At 46.0% G+C, this 16,950-nt stretch overlaps 1 protein-coding gene across 1 annotated transcript in view; it reads right to left on the minus strand.

Annotated features, from left to right (window-relative positions):
* Positions 1-7,076: 7,076 nt before the first annotated feature.
* Positions 7,077-16,950, minus strand: part of GTF3C2 (general transcription factor IIIC subunit 2) — a 265,747-nt gene continuing 255,873 nt past the window's right edge. Inside the window, exon 19 of the mRNA XM_029595224.1 lies at positions 7,077-10,044. Coding sequence (XP_029451084.1) covers positions 9,829-10,044 — 216 coding nt within the window. The 3' untranslated portion in view covers positions 7,077-9,828. The remainder of the gene's footprint in view (positions 10,045-16,950) is intronic.

The following is a 16,950-nucleotide window of genomic DNA, read 5'->3' on the forward strand; positions in this document are numbered from 1 at the left end:
AAAACTGGATGTTAATTCATTCATAGACAATATAATTTCGTCTTCAGGCTTGGAAAAAAATAAGAACTATAAAAAAAAAACGATTTAATATACGTCTTCACAGATGCGGTTCTGGATACTAAAAATCAAACTATCAGCTTTCTTTTGCAAAAAGCAGGGCAGAAGATTAGTTTTCACAATTGCTGCATAGAATTATTAAAAGAATCTGTCTTAATAGCTAACAAAGACTACATCTACTAAAACAAGAAATTCAATAATTTATAATAGCAAAGTTGGCATAGCATAAATCTATAACTGTAAAATAGGTAGATTCAGGGGGAGTGTGTGACAACAAGGTAAAATGTTGAGATTACTTACCTGATAATCTCCTTTTCCTTAGTGTATGCAGATGGACTCAAAACAAGTGGGTATAGTGTGCTCGTGCTAGCAGTTGGAGACGGATCTGACGTCAGCACGGGTACATATACCCCCGCAGGAAGTGCAGCAATTCAGTAATCTTCCTTGCAAAAGCTTTATGGATATATGTGTAACTGACCGATCGATTAAATGAACAGGATTACCCTGACCGATTGTTAGTAGCTGGAGACCGCCAGTGTTCTCAACCAGAAGGCGTCGACACCCGGTAGGGTGGATGCCCTATTATCAAAAAACATGGCTTACCGTGAGTCGGTGAATCCCCATGTATACCGGCAGCCGGGCGGGATGCTGAGTCCATCTGCATACACTAAGGAAAAGGAGATTATCAGGTAAGTAATCTCAACATTTCCTAGCGTGTAGCAGATGGACTCAAAACAAGTGGGATGTACAAAAGCTACTCCCGGACTGGGCGGGAGGCTGCCCGAGGTCCATTCAGGATAGCCCTCGTGAATACTGTGTCCTCCCTGGCCTAGACATCCAGACGGTAGAATCTGGAGAAGGTATGGAGGGAGGACCACATCGCCGCTTTGCAGATCTCTGCAGTCGACAGCATCCCAGTTTCTGCCCAAGAGGCTGCTTGCGCTCTGGTAAAGTGAGCCTTGACCCATAGAGGAGGTGGCCTTCCCGCTTCTACGTAGGCTGCCTTGATAACTTCTTTGATCCAGCGGGCGATGGTTGCCCGTGAGGCTGCTTCCCCTTGCTTCTTCCCGCTGTGAAGGACGAACAGGTGGTCCGTCTTTCGTACTGCTTCTGACATGTCCAGGTATCTGGACAGCAGCCTGCCGATGTCGAGATGGCGTAGTATTCGACCTTCTTCCAACCTTTCGTGGTGGGCAAGGATATGGTTTGGTTGAGGTGGAAGTGTGAGACTACTTTGGGTAAGAAGGAAGGAACCGTGCGAAGATGGATAGCCTCTGGAGTGATTCTGAGAAACGGATCCCGGCAGGACAGTGCTTGTAGCTCTGAGATACGGCGTGCTGAGCATACAGCCAGCAGGAACACCATCTTCAAGGTTAACAAACGGAGGGACAGGCCTCGAAGTGGCCTGAAGGCGTGTCCCGTTAGAAATTCCAAAACTAGGTTGAGGTTCCACAGGGGTACTGGCCACTTCAGTGGCGGGCGAATGTGTTTGACTCCTTTCAGGAAACGTGAAATGTCTGGGTGTGTGGTGATGCTGTTGCCGTCACTCCAGGGACCGTAGCAGGACAGCGCTGCTACTTGAACTTTGATGGAACTGAGGGACAGAGCTTTCTGAAGTCCATCTTGCAGGAACTCCAAAATGATGGGGATCTTAGCGGCATGTGGATTGGTGCTGTGAGTGTCGCACCAGGCTTCAAACACTCTCCAGATCCTTATATATGTCAGTGATGTGGAGAACTTGCGTGCTTGGAGGAGTGTATCTATTACCGGCCCCGAGTATCCTCTTTTCTTCAGTCTAGCCCTCTCAATGGCCAGACCCGTAAGAGAGAATTGAGCTGGATCCTCGTGGAGGATGGGACCTTGCCGCAGCAGGTCCCTGTGTGGAGGCAGGGGTAGTGGATTCCCTGCCAGTAGTCTTCTCATGTCTGCGTACCAGGGTCTTCTTGGCCAGTCCGGGGCCACTAGGAGAACTAGGCCTCTGTGCCGCTGAATCTTGTGTATAATGGCTCCCAGCAGGGGCCATGGAGGAAAAGCATATAGTAGGATCCCCTGAGGCCATGGCTGTACCAGGGCGTCGATCCCGTGGGATAGAGGATCTCGCCTGCGACTGAAGTATCTGGGTACTTGAGCGTTGGACCTGTCCGCTAGTAGGTCCATGCCCGGAGTCCCCCACTGATCCACAATCATCTGGAAAGCCGTGGGCGACAGCTGCCATTCCCCCGGGTTTAGGCTTTCTCTGCTGAGGAAGTCTGCCGTGGTGTTGTCCTTCCCGGCGATGTGGACGGCGGAGATGTCCTGGAGATTTGCTTCTGCCCAAGTCATCAGGAGGGCTATTTCTAGGGATACCTGTCGGCTTCTGGTTCCGCCCTGTCGGTTGATGTATGCCACTGTGGTGGCGTTGTCCGACATCACTCTGACCGCTCTGTTTCGAAGTCTGTGGGCAAATCGCAGGCAGGCTAGCCTGACTGCCCGTGCCTCTAGTCGGTTGATGTTCCACCCCGACTCTTCTCTGTTCCACCGCCCTTGGGCAGTTAGTTCTTCGCAGTGTGCTCCCCATCCGTTCAGGCTGGCATCTGTAGTGAGCAGGGTCCAGGTTGGGGAGGACATTCGTGACCCCTGGCTCATGTGGCCGGGCTGTAACCACCACCATAACTGATTCCGCACTCTGGCTGGTAGAGGTAGGTGTATGTTGTAGTTCTGTGATCGTGGGCTCCACCGAGATAGGAGGGCGCGTTGCAATGGTCTCATATGAGCCCACGCCCATGGGATCACCTCCAGAGTGGATGCCATAAGGCCGAGGACCTGTAGGTAATCCCAAGCTGTGGGCTGGGTGGCGCTCAGCAAGGCCAGCAGACGATTCCGGAGCTTTGATCTCCTCTTGGAGGTCAGAGTGACCTTGTCTTCCTGGGTGTCGAATCGGACCCCTAGGTATTCCAGCGACTGAGAAGGCTGTAGGGAACTCTTGTTCAAGTTTACTACCCATCCTAGGCTTTCCAGAAGAGTTATAACTCTGTTGGTTGCCTGGTGGCTCTCCTCCGGTGACTTTGCCCTGATCAGCCAATCGTCCAGGTAGGGATGGACGAGAATTCCTTCCTTCCTATGTGACGCCGCCACTACTACTATGAGCTTGGTAAAGGTCCGCGGCGCGGTGGCTAACCCAAAGGGTAAAGCTTGGAACTGGAAGTGTTGGTTCAGGACTTTGAAGCGTAAATAGCGCTGGTGATCCCGATGGATTGGGATATGCAAGTAGGCTTTCGACAGATCTAGGGATGTGAGAAACTCCCCTGGCTGTACTGCATTCTTGACAGACCGCAGAGTTTCCATGCGAAAGCTGGGGACCCGTAGGTGTCGGTTGACTGACTTGAGGTCCAGGACGGGCCTGAAAGTGCCCTCCTTCTTGGGTACTATAAAATAAATGGAAAAATGCCCAGAATTTATCTCCCCTGCAGGCACTGGGATTATGGCTTTTAGGGACAGGAGCCTCCGCAAGGGGTGAACAAGGAGATTCCACAAACTTGTCCGGCGGGAGCCGAAGAAAGTCCAGGTAATACCCTTCTCGGATGATGGCGAGGACCCACTGGTCCGAGGTAATCTCGACCCACCTGCGGTAGAAGAGGGTTATAGCCTGCTCCCTATGGCTGCTACCCCCGGATGGGTCGGCTGATTGTCATTGTGGGGTACGGCCGGGACCCGAACCTGAGCCGGTTCCCCTCTTGTTGTGCTTAGTCCGAAAGGACTGGTTCCTGGCCTGAGAACGAGGTGCTTGGTAGTGAGTCCTGTAAGGGTTGAAGCACTGAGAGTTTCTACCTCTGGATGGTCTAGGAAAAGGGCGCTGGCTCCTCCTTGACCTGTCTTCTGGTAGACGGGGTAATGGAGAGGCGCCCCATTTATTGGCCAGTTTCTCGAGGTCGCTGCCGAACAGGAGGGATCACTTAAAGGGCATTCTCGTGAGACGTGTCTTGGAGGAATCGGCCGACCAATTACGTAGCCAGATCTGTCTCCTGGCTGCCACTGAGGATGACACTCCCTTGGCTGCCGTACGGACTAGGTTGGAGGCTGCGTCAGTGAGGAATGAGAGAGCTGATTCCATCTCTTCTCCCGGGGTGTTGTCCCTAGCCTGTGATAAACAGGAACGCGTCACCACGGTGCAGCAGGTCGCAATTCGAAGGGACATGGCTGCCACCTCAAAGGCTTGTTTCAGAATGGCGTCCATGCGCCGGTCATGTGTATCCTTGAGGGCTGCCCCCCTTCCACCGGAATGGTGGTGCGCTTCACAATTGCGCTAACTATGGCGTCTACCTGGGGGCACGCCAGCATCTCCTTGGTTGCCGGGTGTAAGGGGTACATGCCAGACAAGGCCTGACCCCCTTTGAATGAGGCCTCCGGCGCATTCCATTCCAGATCGATTAGCTGCTGTGCTGCTTGTAGGAGGGGAAAATGGTGAGCCGTTTGGCGCAGGCCCTCTAACAGGGGGTTCATTCTAGGTTCCTCTGGGGTGTCATGGCCCGGGATAGCCAGCTCCGACAGGCATTGAGAGATCAGGCCTGGGAGATCCCCTTTCAGAAAGAAGCACTTCATGGTCCGATATGGTTCAATCCCCGAGGGAAGTTCTCCCTCCTTGGGGGACTCGTCGTCTTCCTCAGGGCAATCTGAATCCCCATAAGTGGGGGTTCCGGGTGGCCTTGCCTAGGCCTTGAGGGTCCAGGGGCCGGGTCATCCGGTACGTATGGACCCGTTCGGGGATCAGACTGCATTGTGACAAAGGCATGAATCCCCTTGAATAATTCCACCCAGGAGAGCGAAGCAGGATCTGGCCTTAGGGGCACCAGGTCTCTCGGGTTCCCCGGCTGCTCACCGCTGCCTGCTAGGTCCGGGGTGTTCCCTGAGGAACTGGCAAGTACGCTGGGCTGCGACCGGTCCTGGCCTGGAACTCCCAGGGCCTCTTCACATTGGGCACATAGGGAGTCTGGTTCCTCGCTCTGTGTGGCTCTGAGGTTGCATGCCGAGCAGAGGCTTATGCCTGATACTGGAGGTGCCGGCTCCGCTGACGCATGGGCTCTCTTACGCTCCATCTCGTCTGTTAACTCAGCTGGAGTCTGCGCTTCGTAATATGCGCGAAAGATGTGCGCCTACCAATATGCACTTATCCACGTGCGCCTGTCCACGTGCACTTATCAACGTGCGCCTAGGAACGTACGCCTGACAGCAGGCGCTTATCAACGTGCGCCTAACAGTGTGCTTATCCACATGCGCTTAGCAACGGGCACCTATCAACGTGCGCTTAGCAACGGGCGCCTAACAGTGTGCGCCTAACAACAGGCGCCTATCAACCTGCGCTTAGCAACGGGCGATGGTGAGCAGGCAGGCAAAATGGCGACCTCCTTGGCGGATTGCCACGTAGGCAGACTCTGCTAATCCTCGCTTCCTCGGAGACCAACAAGTAAAGATGTACACCTTACCTTGTCTTCGGCGCTTCCCGGCTGCGACCCGGGCGGTCTCCGGCTGCGGAGGGAGAGGGTGATTACCGTCACCGCCGCGCTCGAGGAAGTGCACCCGCTGCCTCTAGGCCGCGCCTGAACTCGTCTCGCTCGGGGGCCAAGTCCACGCCGGGACCGAGGCTGCCTCTATGCCGCGCCTGAGCCCTTCTCACTCGGGGGCTAGGTCCCTGCCGTGAGTCGGCCACCGGACCGAGGCTCTTACCTCCGAGGGACCACGGAAATCGCCTCGGGAAACTCAACGGGGGGAGGGACCGAATGGTATCACCGCAGGAGTGCGGGGCTCGTCTTCAGGTAGGTTTCTTCTATGAATTTAGTCGTTAGAATTTGGAAAAACGCTCAGCGAGCGTGAGGTAGCTCCAAACTGCTTTGGAGACGGAAATTACTGAATTGCTGCACTTCCTGCGGGGGTATATGTACCTGTGCTGACGTCAGATCCGTCTCCAACTGCTAGCACGAGCACACTATACCCACTTGTTTTGAGTCCATCTGCTACATGCTAGGAAATGTGATATTGCAATCTTATCCCGGACATGGAACCTTGGTGCAAACTTAGATACCAATCTGTTGATGCAAGCCCATTTGATGATTGTGGGGAGCACAATGTTTTATAAACTGCAAATTCTGCATAGGCTAAAGCCGTTAATAATGAGCCCCGACTTTCCACTGTCTTGCAACCCCCCTTTAAAAAAAAAAAGTAAAAGTTTATTCTTGTAACCCTACATTGGGCTCCCATCTAATAGCATAAGAGCCTTGCAGATCATAATGCTCCCGTTCTCCAGGCTTTTCACTGGTTACCTTTTCAGTGCATTAGGTTTAAAATGGCTATGTTAATTCTTAAGTTATGAAATAGCCTTTCCTCTACTCCACTCAATGCCATTTTACGCATATATCATCCCTCATGAGCCTTAGGATCAGCTCAGCGTAGTCTCCGCGAGGCGTGTTCTCTATGATCTGTTCACTTTGGTGAGACCAGAACATGTGCCTTCTCTGTTGTTGACCCACTCTACTGGAACTCCCCCATCCTGAACAATTTTATTTAATAACATGTTTGAAGCTGTTAAAAAAAAAAATTCAAAGGTATTTTAATTTAAGAAGGCCTTTCAATGTAATACCTAGAAGTGTTGTTGCATGGAGGTTTTTAGTGGGTGACTCACTTTGCTAAAGTACTTGGCATGTGATATTTGAAGGGCAAAACTAATTATGGGCATGCATTTTACTTACAAATTTGGTGGGAAGAGATCCTTGAACAACTCAGACACTTGGTTGTTTTTATTGGAAGATATATGCTTTTTTTGTATATGTTTATGTTCTTGTTATGTTTGTTTTACTGTATCTTGCTGCAAATTTCAGATGTGAACAAGTAATAAATCTTAAAGTAAATAAATCTTCCTGATATCAGAAAGGATACATTCAATCAGGTTATTTGAAGTCTAATTCTTAACAGCCATAAATATGATATGCAAACTACCCCAAAACCAACAAAGCAACCAGATCTTTATTGAAAAAAAGACATTATGAAAGTATTTTTAAATATTTTTTTACTAAACAAAAGAAATAACAATATTTCCAATTATGCTCAATGTGAGCAAGTTATGTTTCTCTCACACACTGAGACAAGAACACAGGATTATTCTAATGCTGAAGTGCTATTCGAAATGTACATCATGGTACTATGTGTTTTCCCTCATGTTCTGACAGTTTCCAATAAAAAGAAATAATTGGATTTTGATATCTAAATCTGACACAGTTGTTCATTGGTAGACACAGCCTGCTGTTTCCCTTGCACGAAGCATCATTCACTGTTATAGGTCACTTAGCAAAGTGATCCTAACACAAGTGTTCATAAATATATACATTACTATGGAATCCTCAGTTGTTTCTCTACATTGTCGCACATAAGTGTAAGCACCTATAAATATATACATGATATACAATTATGGAAACTGTATAAGGCCATTCCAATGGACATAGGACATGTTAACAAAAGTACATATGCATATTTTATCATGAGGAGTCATGAATGGGATGTACAAAGCACATGACCAAATAAACAGCAGGACAGCAAATAACTTGATCTAAAATCATTGCACCAACAGTTCTTCACTCCAGTTTAGGAAGCTACCAGAAGAAAGACACAGACGATCTAGAGGTCATTTCTAGAATGTCTTTCACTCCAAATCTCTGTTTGAAATAAAATAATAAAACAAATGTATGAGATCATTTTTCATAATTTTCTGTGTATGCTTTACTAATTAAGGAAGAAAGTAATCAAGATTGCAAATAAAATGCAGAAAGCTCTCTCATAAAAAAGCTCCTTTACTTGAAGAATTGCTCTGGAATTTGAATCAGAGGTAGACTATCTCTGCCCTGCTTTAAACAGTGGAATTAGCCTCCATTAAGAGAATGCTATCAAATTAAGAGCTCCACTTCCTTCAATATAAACTGCATAATACACAAAGTAATATTTTCCCATTCCAAAACATGGGATACTAGTGACTACATAAAAGCAATACCCCCCACCAGGGCTTGACATATCCCAGGCAATAGGTTGCCTAGCACTTAAAATTTGATCCCTGGGGCCTGACAGTGTCCAGAGATTGACAGGATCTCCTGCAATTGTTGGCCTAGGCCTGGTTAGAAATGCCAAACCTAGCAAGAGACACCACTGCTGCTGCCAGCCCACACCCAGTTAAGCTGCTGCTGACCAGAGCAAAAAGGATGCTGTTGCTTCCAGTATGATTGCAGAGAAAGAAGTGGGTGAGAGGAATGTCCAGAAAGGAAAAAAGTGAAGCTGTGATGAATGGGGCAGGAGAACAAAGGCTAAAGTGAAAAAATTAAATGAGCAAAAAAAACAAAAAAAAAAGAGCAAAATAAGGACAAAAAGTCAAAACAAAAACAAAAAAAAAAAACTAGTTAAAGCCAAAATCATAAGTGGAAAAGATTTTTCCTCGGTTGCTAAAAATATTTTGCTAGCACCCAAGTTTCTAGAAAATATTTTATTCCCTGCCTCCTAACAAACATTAGATAATATTAAACATAACAAACTAGCAGTAATCTTTTATTTGTGTGCTAGTTTAACTGGTGGGGAGGAGAACTAGTCTCTCATACTTCAGATAAAACAATGGCATGAAAGGGACCTTGCAGAACCCAATGTATCCACTTTTATATTCTGCTTAATTATCATATAAATAGGGTTGTAAACAGAAGGCAAGAGACCCATTCATATAAAATGTATGTAATGTGTTATGCTTAAAATCTATTATGACAGCTCACAGATGAAAAACAATGTGAAACCAGGATGGATAGACTCAAGAGTAAAACAAAAAACAAATCAAAAACAGGCAAGAATCTCACTTATGCGGCTATCTCCACCTTTCAGTTCTATACTAGAAACAGAATGAAGTACAGTGGTGACAACTGCTTATGTGTAATACAGAAAGGATAAGTGTAAATGTGGTGTGAAGTTTCTAGTCAGAGGCAAATTAATTTTACCTCCATCACCTTAGCATCTGCCAGTTCTATTGTTACACTAACTGCAGCAGAGGAAAATTTTAAAAATGTGCATGGAGCATGCAGGTGAATGAGTATCTATGGGCTTGCAAGTGGATTTTTAAAGAGACGCTCCCTGTGGAATGTCCCAATTAAAATTCAGGGTCCAGCACCACCGTAGGTTCTTCAGTACTTGTGGACTCTGCCATAAAGCATATGTAGAAATTTCAAAATGAAATCGCCACATGTTCTTTGCTGATCCTGCCCCTCTGTGGCCCAGGTAAATGCACCTACACTTTTACCCGCAGAAGCCCCCATTTTATTCAGGTTACTATTTAGACACTCAAAATCTTTTGAAAATTGCCCTTACTATGTCAAGTCATTCATTGTATGGTTTTATTACTTAACTAATCAACAGGATCCCAAACATTCTTCCCATCACTTTCCCATCATTCAGAGGTAAAAGCCATTTCAGAGGCAGCCTGATCTCTCACAAGTATTGTCTACTATGGAGAAAGCCATTTCAGAAGCAGCTCGATTTCCCACAAGTATTGTCTTCTGTGAAGAAAGCCATTTCAGAGGCAGTTCGACCTCCCACAAGCACTGTCTACTGTAGAGAAAGCAGTTCCATTGTTTCTGCTGTTTGTGTGCCAGATGATTTACAATAGCAGGTGATAAAGTCTCATGCAGAGTAGTGAGAGATCAGGGCTGGCAATAATGTAGCAGTTCTTCTTCCAACAGTACAACTGTAGAAAGTGTGAAGGGTGCAGTGGCAGTCCTCCTGTCATTCTACCTGCAGAACGGTATGTATGACAGCAGGTTTGTAATTTGCCTCCTCTTCTATCACCTCATACATTGCATTAAACTGAGCCTGGCAATCCATGATCAGTTTTCGATTGATGTGTGAACTTAGGCCTTTCATACAGTGGACTCTGACGATACCAGCCTGCCCTCCTGAAATCATCCAGCAATATGAGTCCAGATTGGGACTGAATCGAACCTGAAAAGAGAAAAAAAAAAATCCACAAACATGAATTTCATGAAGTGGTGTTTAATTTCTGTGCTGAGACCAAAACTGCTGAATACAATTCACATGGTATGGGTAGGTTCTTTATTGGCATCCTTCAAACCAACACTAAAAATACCTCTCAATCCAAACCCCCCAGCTATTCTTGTGTTCTGACTCAACAGAACCCAGTCAAATTCACCTCCTGCTTGTTCCAGTACAGTCTCTCTCCCCCAGCAGTATTATTACAGTATATTTATAAAAAGATGTGTACATCTAGTAGCTCTTTTGGCTTAAGTTATCTTAGTGGTTAAAAAAGGTACATAATTTTAAAGGTGCACAAGGTCTAGCTATGGGAAGAAGATGAGGGAGAGAGAAAAGCAGAAGGGAAGGTGGGGAAAAGGCAAATGTCTTTGTGCAATGCTTCCTTTGGAAGTCCTTTGACTATGACATTGATCAGTATATACAGCAGATGGGATGTGAAGAGTCTTAGTACTGGAATTGTTGATAGTACTATAAAATTAGGACTGAGCTGCATTAGCAAAGCTACTTCTAGTCACTGAACACGGCAATGCCATTGGATACTAAATGTCAATATGGAGTTACATCAGTAGTGTATGTAATGACTCATTGCTTGAAAGAAACAGCACAATGCAGCAGGCCAGGAATGTCTTGTCTTGGATTTGGATGTAATTATCTACCTTTTCAAACCTGAGCACAAGATAAATTACAATTTGGGTATAGGAGGTTGGACTGTGCCAGAGAGCCTACAATCTAAGTTGGATATGCCGAAAGTCACAAGAAGTGTTGGTAGGAGAAGTGGGATTTGAACCATGATTTCCCTGCTTTAATCACTAGGCCACTCCTCCACTCTCCTGAAGAAGCACAGTGCGAAATAGCAAACTGTAGATCAGCATTGAGATTGTGTGATCTAAGTACTAAAATTACAGGGTATTTTCCAGGTCAGGATTGAAACACAGAATTTTACAGGAGAGAGGTGAATGCATGACAACGCCTCCCATGGAAGTGGAGGAGACAAAACCAATAACAGAATTCAAGGTAAACGCAAAGGATCTTTTATTGTGAAGATGTGAAGGAGGTCGTCACAGATAAAAAATGGTGTATGCCATTGCAAAAGGAGGCAAACTGTTAAAAGGGGAGGTGAAAGAAGTTATTTTAGCCAAAAGATCTTCATTCAAAAATTGGAAGAAGGATCCAACAGGAGAAATTAGGATAATACATAAGCGCTGGCAAGTTAAAAGCGAGACGTCTGGCTGAGCCCGAAGTCACAGATGAACGTGCTGAAGTGTCAAAGGCTTCATACGAAGTGCGCAGTAAATGACAGACTTTCCTGTAAATCTAGAAATGGCTGAGCAAGGCAGAGTCTCCTTGTGCAGTATGTAGTAAAGTCTGTAGTTTTTGCGTACAGTTGAAAAGATATTGTATAATATAAAACTGATGGTAATTAATATGAGAATTCAGCATTGAATTTTGATAAATCATTTTTGCAAAATCATCCAACAGCTTATCATCTTTCCCTAGAAGCATATTAGAGTAAAGCCTGGTCTTTTTGGCTCTCTTCATCGCCGATTCTACAACTAGTGGGATACACTATCATGTATCCCACTTAGTTAATTATTACTTGTATAATCTTCCATATTATTCGTATGTTATTGTTTTTGTTATTATTGTTATTTCTACTGTTCCTATTATAATCATGTGACAAATGTAAAGCCTGTTGCTAAGTTCTGTTCCCTGTAAACCGATGAGATGTTCCCAACGTTCGTCGATATATAAAAGATATTAAATAAATAAATAAATAAATATTGAATTGTGAGGGACTTGCACATTCGAATAATAAGATATCTTTTGCATTCTATATTTTAAATCCAGTTTTTTGGAAACCGGGGTCAGGAGGAGTGGGGTATCCCACGCCTTGTCCATGAGGCCCTCTAGAATTTGATGTGAGGGGAGAGTAGTTGGTTCAGATGGAACATCTAATATTTGCAGAATTCCCATAGTTTCCGATCTCGGGTCTGGAAGTTTGTGAGTTTCTATGTTAAGAGCTAAACCCAGTTTCTCCAAGAATTTAGCATAAGTAAGATCTTCAGAAGGTGATGTTGGCTGAGGTAACTTGTGGAGGGTCTGAAGGGATACCCGTTGAACTCCCTGGAGATGATAGGGGAGAAAAAACTGGAGAAGTTGTGTGTTTGGATGACACAGAAGAAATGGTATGTGTCGGAGAGGGTAGATTTGGAGGAGAAATATTTGGCAATGCAGGATCTTGAGGAACCTGTGGGAGAATATTTGGATCCGGAGGTAATCCCGGAAAAAACTATGTAATAGAGAAGTGATTTGAGACATTGTTTCTTCAGCTATTGGGTGAGAAGGATGGTCAGTCGGTCTTTTAGATTTCTTAAGACGCTTTATCGGTGTTTTTGTATTGGAGATGATGGTCTCTTTTTTGGACGCGGATGAGAAAGTATATCCAGTGATGAGTCCCAATTTCCAGCTGGTTCCTCGATTATAAGGTCTGATAATACAGAGGAAGGAGAATGGGGATCTTTCATGTAAAGATGCAGAATGCAGAGGAGAAGATGTGGCTGAAGATGATGCTTCAGGATTGAGGTGTAACGTTTTGTCTTTGATGTTGACTTTTTTGGTTGTTCAGGTAGCCCCGGTGTTAATTTTGGGATCTCTGGAGTAGTATGAGTCGGCTTCTTATGACCATGAGTGAGATGCGTCATATTTTTTTTCAGGTGTGTCGTGATGCATCGTAGCCCTTTTGGATGCGTCATGATGCGTCGTAGCCCTTTTGGATACGTTGTGATACAAGGCAGAGTAGGATGACTCGATGCAGGTTTCAACGGCGCATGCATCATGTCAGAAGTGTAGCTCGATGCAATCTGCTTGGTTGACGACGCAGTCTGTGGCGCACTGCCCTCTGAGGCCGAAGGCGCGCGTTGAGAAACCCGGGGAGGACTTCGTTAATCTTTTACTCACAGGAAAAGGGGCATACGAGTGTCGCAATCTCTCCATTTTTTCTGCCCTCTGTCTTCTGGCCAGCGGGGACATTTTCCCACAGTCTCTACATGCGGCCTGATCATGATCAGGACCGAGGCATAAATAACAATAAGTATGCCCGGTCATCGACATGATTTTACTGCATGAACAGTACTTAAAACCGGGGCTTTTAGGCATTTTTTCTCCTGTTCTGTCGTCGAATTTGAAGTTTTGACTTCTGAGGTAGAGAGAGAGAGAGAGAGAGAGCTCTACACGTCCGTGCAGTGCCACGGAAAACAAAAACTGAGAGAAGCTCGAGGAGCATGGGAAATCGTACTCATGCGCACGTCAAAGCTCTTCGAGCTTAGAGAGAAAGCTCCGCCTTCATGACATCACGGATGACATCACCCACTATGCATGGCTAAATTCCCTGCTTATTGACGGAAAAAAAAGAAAACCATTGTTTTGATATTTAACTAAACATTTGCAAGGACATCTTAACAGAAGGGTAGGACCTCTGGTGCAAGGCCAGAAAACCCTTCCTTCTAGTTCTCATACATACAAACATGCAGATATGCTCTCTCATACACACATACCTTAGGCCTCCACTTTTCTGCTGGGGCTTGGCCAAATCAGCACTGCTCCTTATTTACTGCCAGAGGGGAGATGGGAGGAAGTCAATGTTTCTGGTGGCCCTGCAACCACCAGATGCATCTTTCTTCCAGTCTTGTAGACATTTCTCTTCGAACCGCAGCAGGTAGAGCTGTGGCCCCGCCAAACTCTTCATTGAGCCACGGTGGGTTGTACTCCATCATGGCTCCGTCAAGTCCTTTATCAAGCTGCAGTGGATTGTGTTCTATTGCGGCCATGCTGAGAACAATCTTCCGCAGAAGCCCCTCTCAGCAGACCATGTGACCAGTGCAACCGGCCCACTGGAGGATGCCCAATCCCCCGATAGGCCAATCCACCCCTGTTGACTACTCTCATATTCCAAAATATGGGACCCTAATCTATTAGAAACAGAGTAAACTACTTTAGCTGAACAGTTAACACAGGCAAGCCCAATGCTGGCCACAAGATTCTCAAGAGGGTCTAGCGTTACCACTACCAGTTCTGATGGAATCATATTCTCTGTAGGGAGGTGAACAAGGGGCTGAGACTCACCACCGGACCTCAGACAACCCTGACACATTCCCAGATGATGCATCAGCCAGGTACTGCAAAAACGAAAAACAGCATTTTCTATAATACTTCCGGAGGGATCCCTTTGGTGCAGTGCTCTTTGTGACATCAGTCATGGGAAAACTCGCACTGTGCCGGTGGTGGAAAGATGCCTCCTTCCCCGCAGAGGCCAACTCTCTTCCATCAGGCTCGAAAATGTGGCTACACTCCTATCGTCATAGGCACGAATTCAGATATCAATCACTGGGTGCTAGGTAAGTTCTTTTCTAGTGTCCATGTGTGTACCTTTGATTAAAAAAAAAAGGACACCAGGAAGCTAGGTAATATTATTTTCTTTTTCAGCTGTTTGAATGTGTACCTTTGATTAAGAAATAAAAGCCAGAAAAGGGTAGGTAACTTGCTTTGAAGAGGTGTTAGAGAAGGGTGATGGACTTCCGGAGGAAGTGGTGAAGACCAGAACTGTGAAGGACTTCAAAGGGGCATGTGATAAACACTGTGGATCCATAAAGTCTAGAGGACGTGAATGAAGAGTGGGTGGCTCGCGGGAATGACTGCTACTACCTGGAGATAATGCCCTTATTCAATAAACATACACACGGTTAATGCCACTCCAACATTGCTCTAAGCTTCAACGGCAAGAGGAAATGTGGAAAAAAGGATTTGCATTCACAAAAAGCGGGGAGTAGCTTGCTTGTTACAGCGGTTACTACCCCAAACCAAATAAGCCTGATACTTCACTTTCAATGCACAACCAGCATAGCTCTCTCCGTCAACGGCAGGGGAGAAAGACTGATACTTCACGCATATCCAGCATAGCTCTCTGCTTCAACGGCAGGGGAGAAAGTCCGATACTTCACTTTCAATGCATATCCAGTATAACTCTCTGCTTCAACGGCAGGGGAATGAAGAAAAGTGGATCTATATACAGACAACAACCAACAAGGACTGAATTACATAGTCTGGGTAAACAAATAAGCATGGGTGTAGCTTGCTTATTGTGGCGGTTACTACCTCTAACTAATTAAGCTAGATATTTCACTTAGATGCAGTTCCAACACTGCTCTCTACATTAATGGTGGGGGTGGAAGGGAAATAGAACCAAAGGTTACTAAGAGCCAAGAGTAACAGATAAGTATGAGGAAAAAAAAAAGTGCAAAGCTTGCTGGGCAGACTGGTTGGGGCGTTTGGTCTTCTTCTGCTGTCATTTCTATATTTCTATGACTTGAGTAGGTGAAAAGTCACACAAGAATACCAGCAGGTGGTCATAGGCAATCTAATTAAAGTGTGTACCACGATGCTCAGCCTGGTCTTTCCCCGGTGCAGAGGTTGAGAACAAAGGATATCAACAACAGTTGATCTCCGGTGCCCCTATCCACTGGCGATCTTGATGGAACTGACAGTCCCGCTGATGTCGATGGTGTGGTGTCCATCAGTGTGGCTCAGAGGTCGGCTGATGCCAATGGCTTGGACTTCTTCGACCAGAAGAGGTTTTCCATCTTGTTGAGACGAAGCAGATGTCCCTTCGGTGTCAACTGGGTGAACAAGTGGCAACCCTGGACATCATGCGATGCCACCAGGCAGAGGATGCAAACTTTATGAGGCTCAGTGATCGACATGGTCCTCGGACACTTGGTCCATCAGTGGAAGCCAGGCTTGGTCATGACGAATGAACAAAAGGGGCCAAAGACGAATGATGGCAGTGGGCATTGATGGCTGATGGGCACAGAGGCACCACTACATGGGGGAATTTACTGCAAAAGAAAACTTACTGAAAAGCTGAAAACCCTGACCGAGAACACTACCAGTAGGCACCGAGAGGGACCTGGCGATGGAACGAAGAGAAAAAAAATTGCGAAAAAATGCTAACAAAGTTTTCCACTAGGCAAAAGACAAGATTTTAGAACTTGATCAGTGAGGCTCAGAGCTCCGTGGAAAAAGAGGATGAAGAGGGACCCTGTGTGAACAAAGGCTGGGCATGCTTAGTGTGCCTAGTCAAAGTTCTAGAAACTGTGATATAAGTTTTCTATTTCGGGCTCCATCTGATGATGTCACCCATGTGTGAGGACTACATCCTGCTTATCCTCGGAGAATAGCTTATCCTGCTTTTCTAATAAGAGTATCCTTTTATCCAACATTTTCCGCCACCAGCTCACGTAGGCTATTACATCCCCTCGCAAGATGACTTTTGCCGTCCCTCAAATCAGGGCAGGCTCAGTCATATGGTCCCCATTATGTGCATGAAATTCTTTCCACTTTTGCTATAGAAAAGACCTAAAACCCGTGTCTCTATATAATTGGGCAGGAAAAAGCAAGTTTGCTTAGCGTAAACAGTGTTTCCGTAGATAGCAGGATGAATTAGCCATGCTGTCATGGGATCTGTCAATCAGGTCCGGGAGGCAGAGCTTTACAAAGCTGAGATTTAGATTTTAGCTCTATGCAGTTGCGTGTGTGTTCCCGCGCAGGAAAGTAACAGATTCTCCTCAGTCTGTGATTAAGCTGTAGGTTGTAAAGACAGTGACTGCCAGGGAGGAGGGTGGTTCAGCATGGCTAATTCATCCTGCTATCTACGGAAACACCATTTACGGTAAGCAAACTTGCTTTTTCCCGTCGATAGCAGGGTTGAATTAGCCATGCTGTCATGGGAGCCCCAAGCTCCCGATTACGTTGTTTATGGTATATATCTGTTTGTATGTGATCATGAACAGTGTGGCATTC

The sequence above is a fragment of the Rhinatrema bivittatum genome, chromosome 3 (assembly GCF_901001135.1).
Source record: "Rhinatrema bivittatum chromosome 3, aRhiBiv1.1, whole genome shotgun sequence".
Taxonomy (NCBI): Eukaryota; Metazoa; Chordata; class Amphibia; order Gymnophiona; family Rhinatrematidae; genus Rhinatrema; species Rhinatrema bivittatum.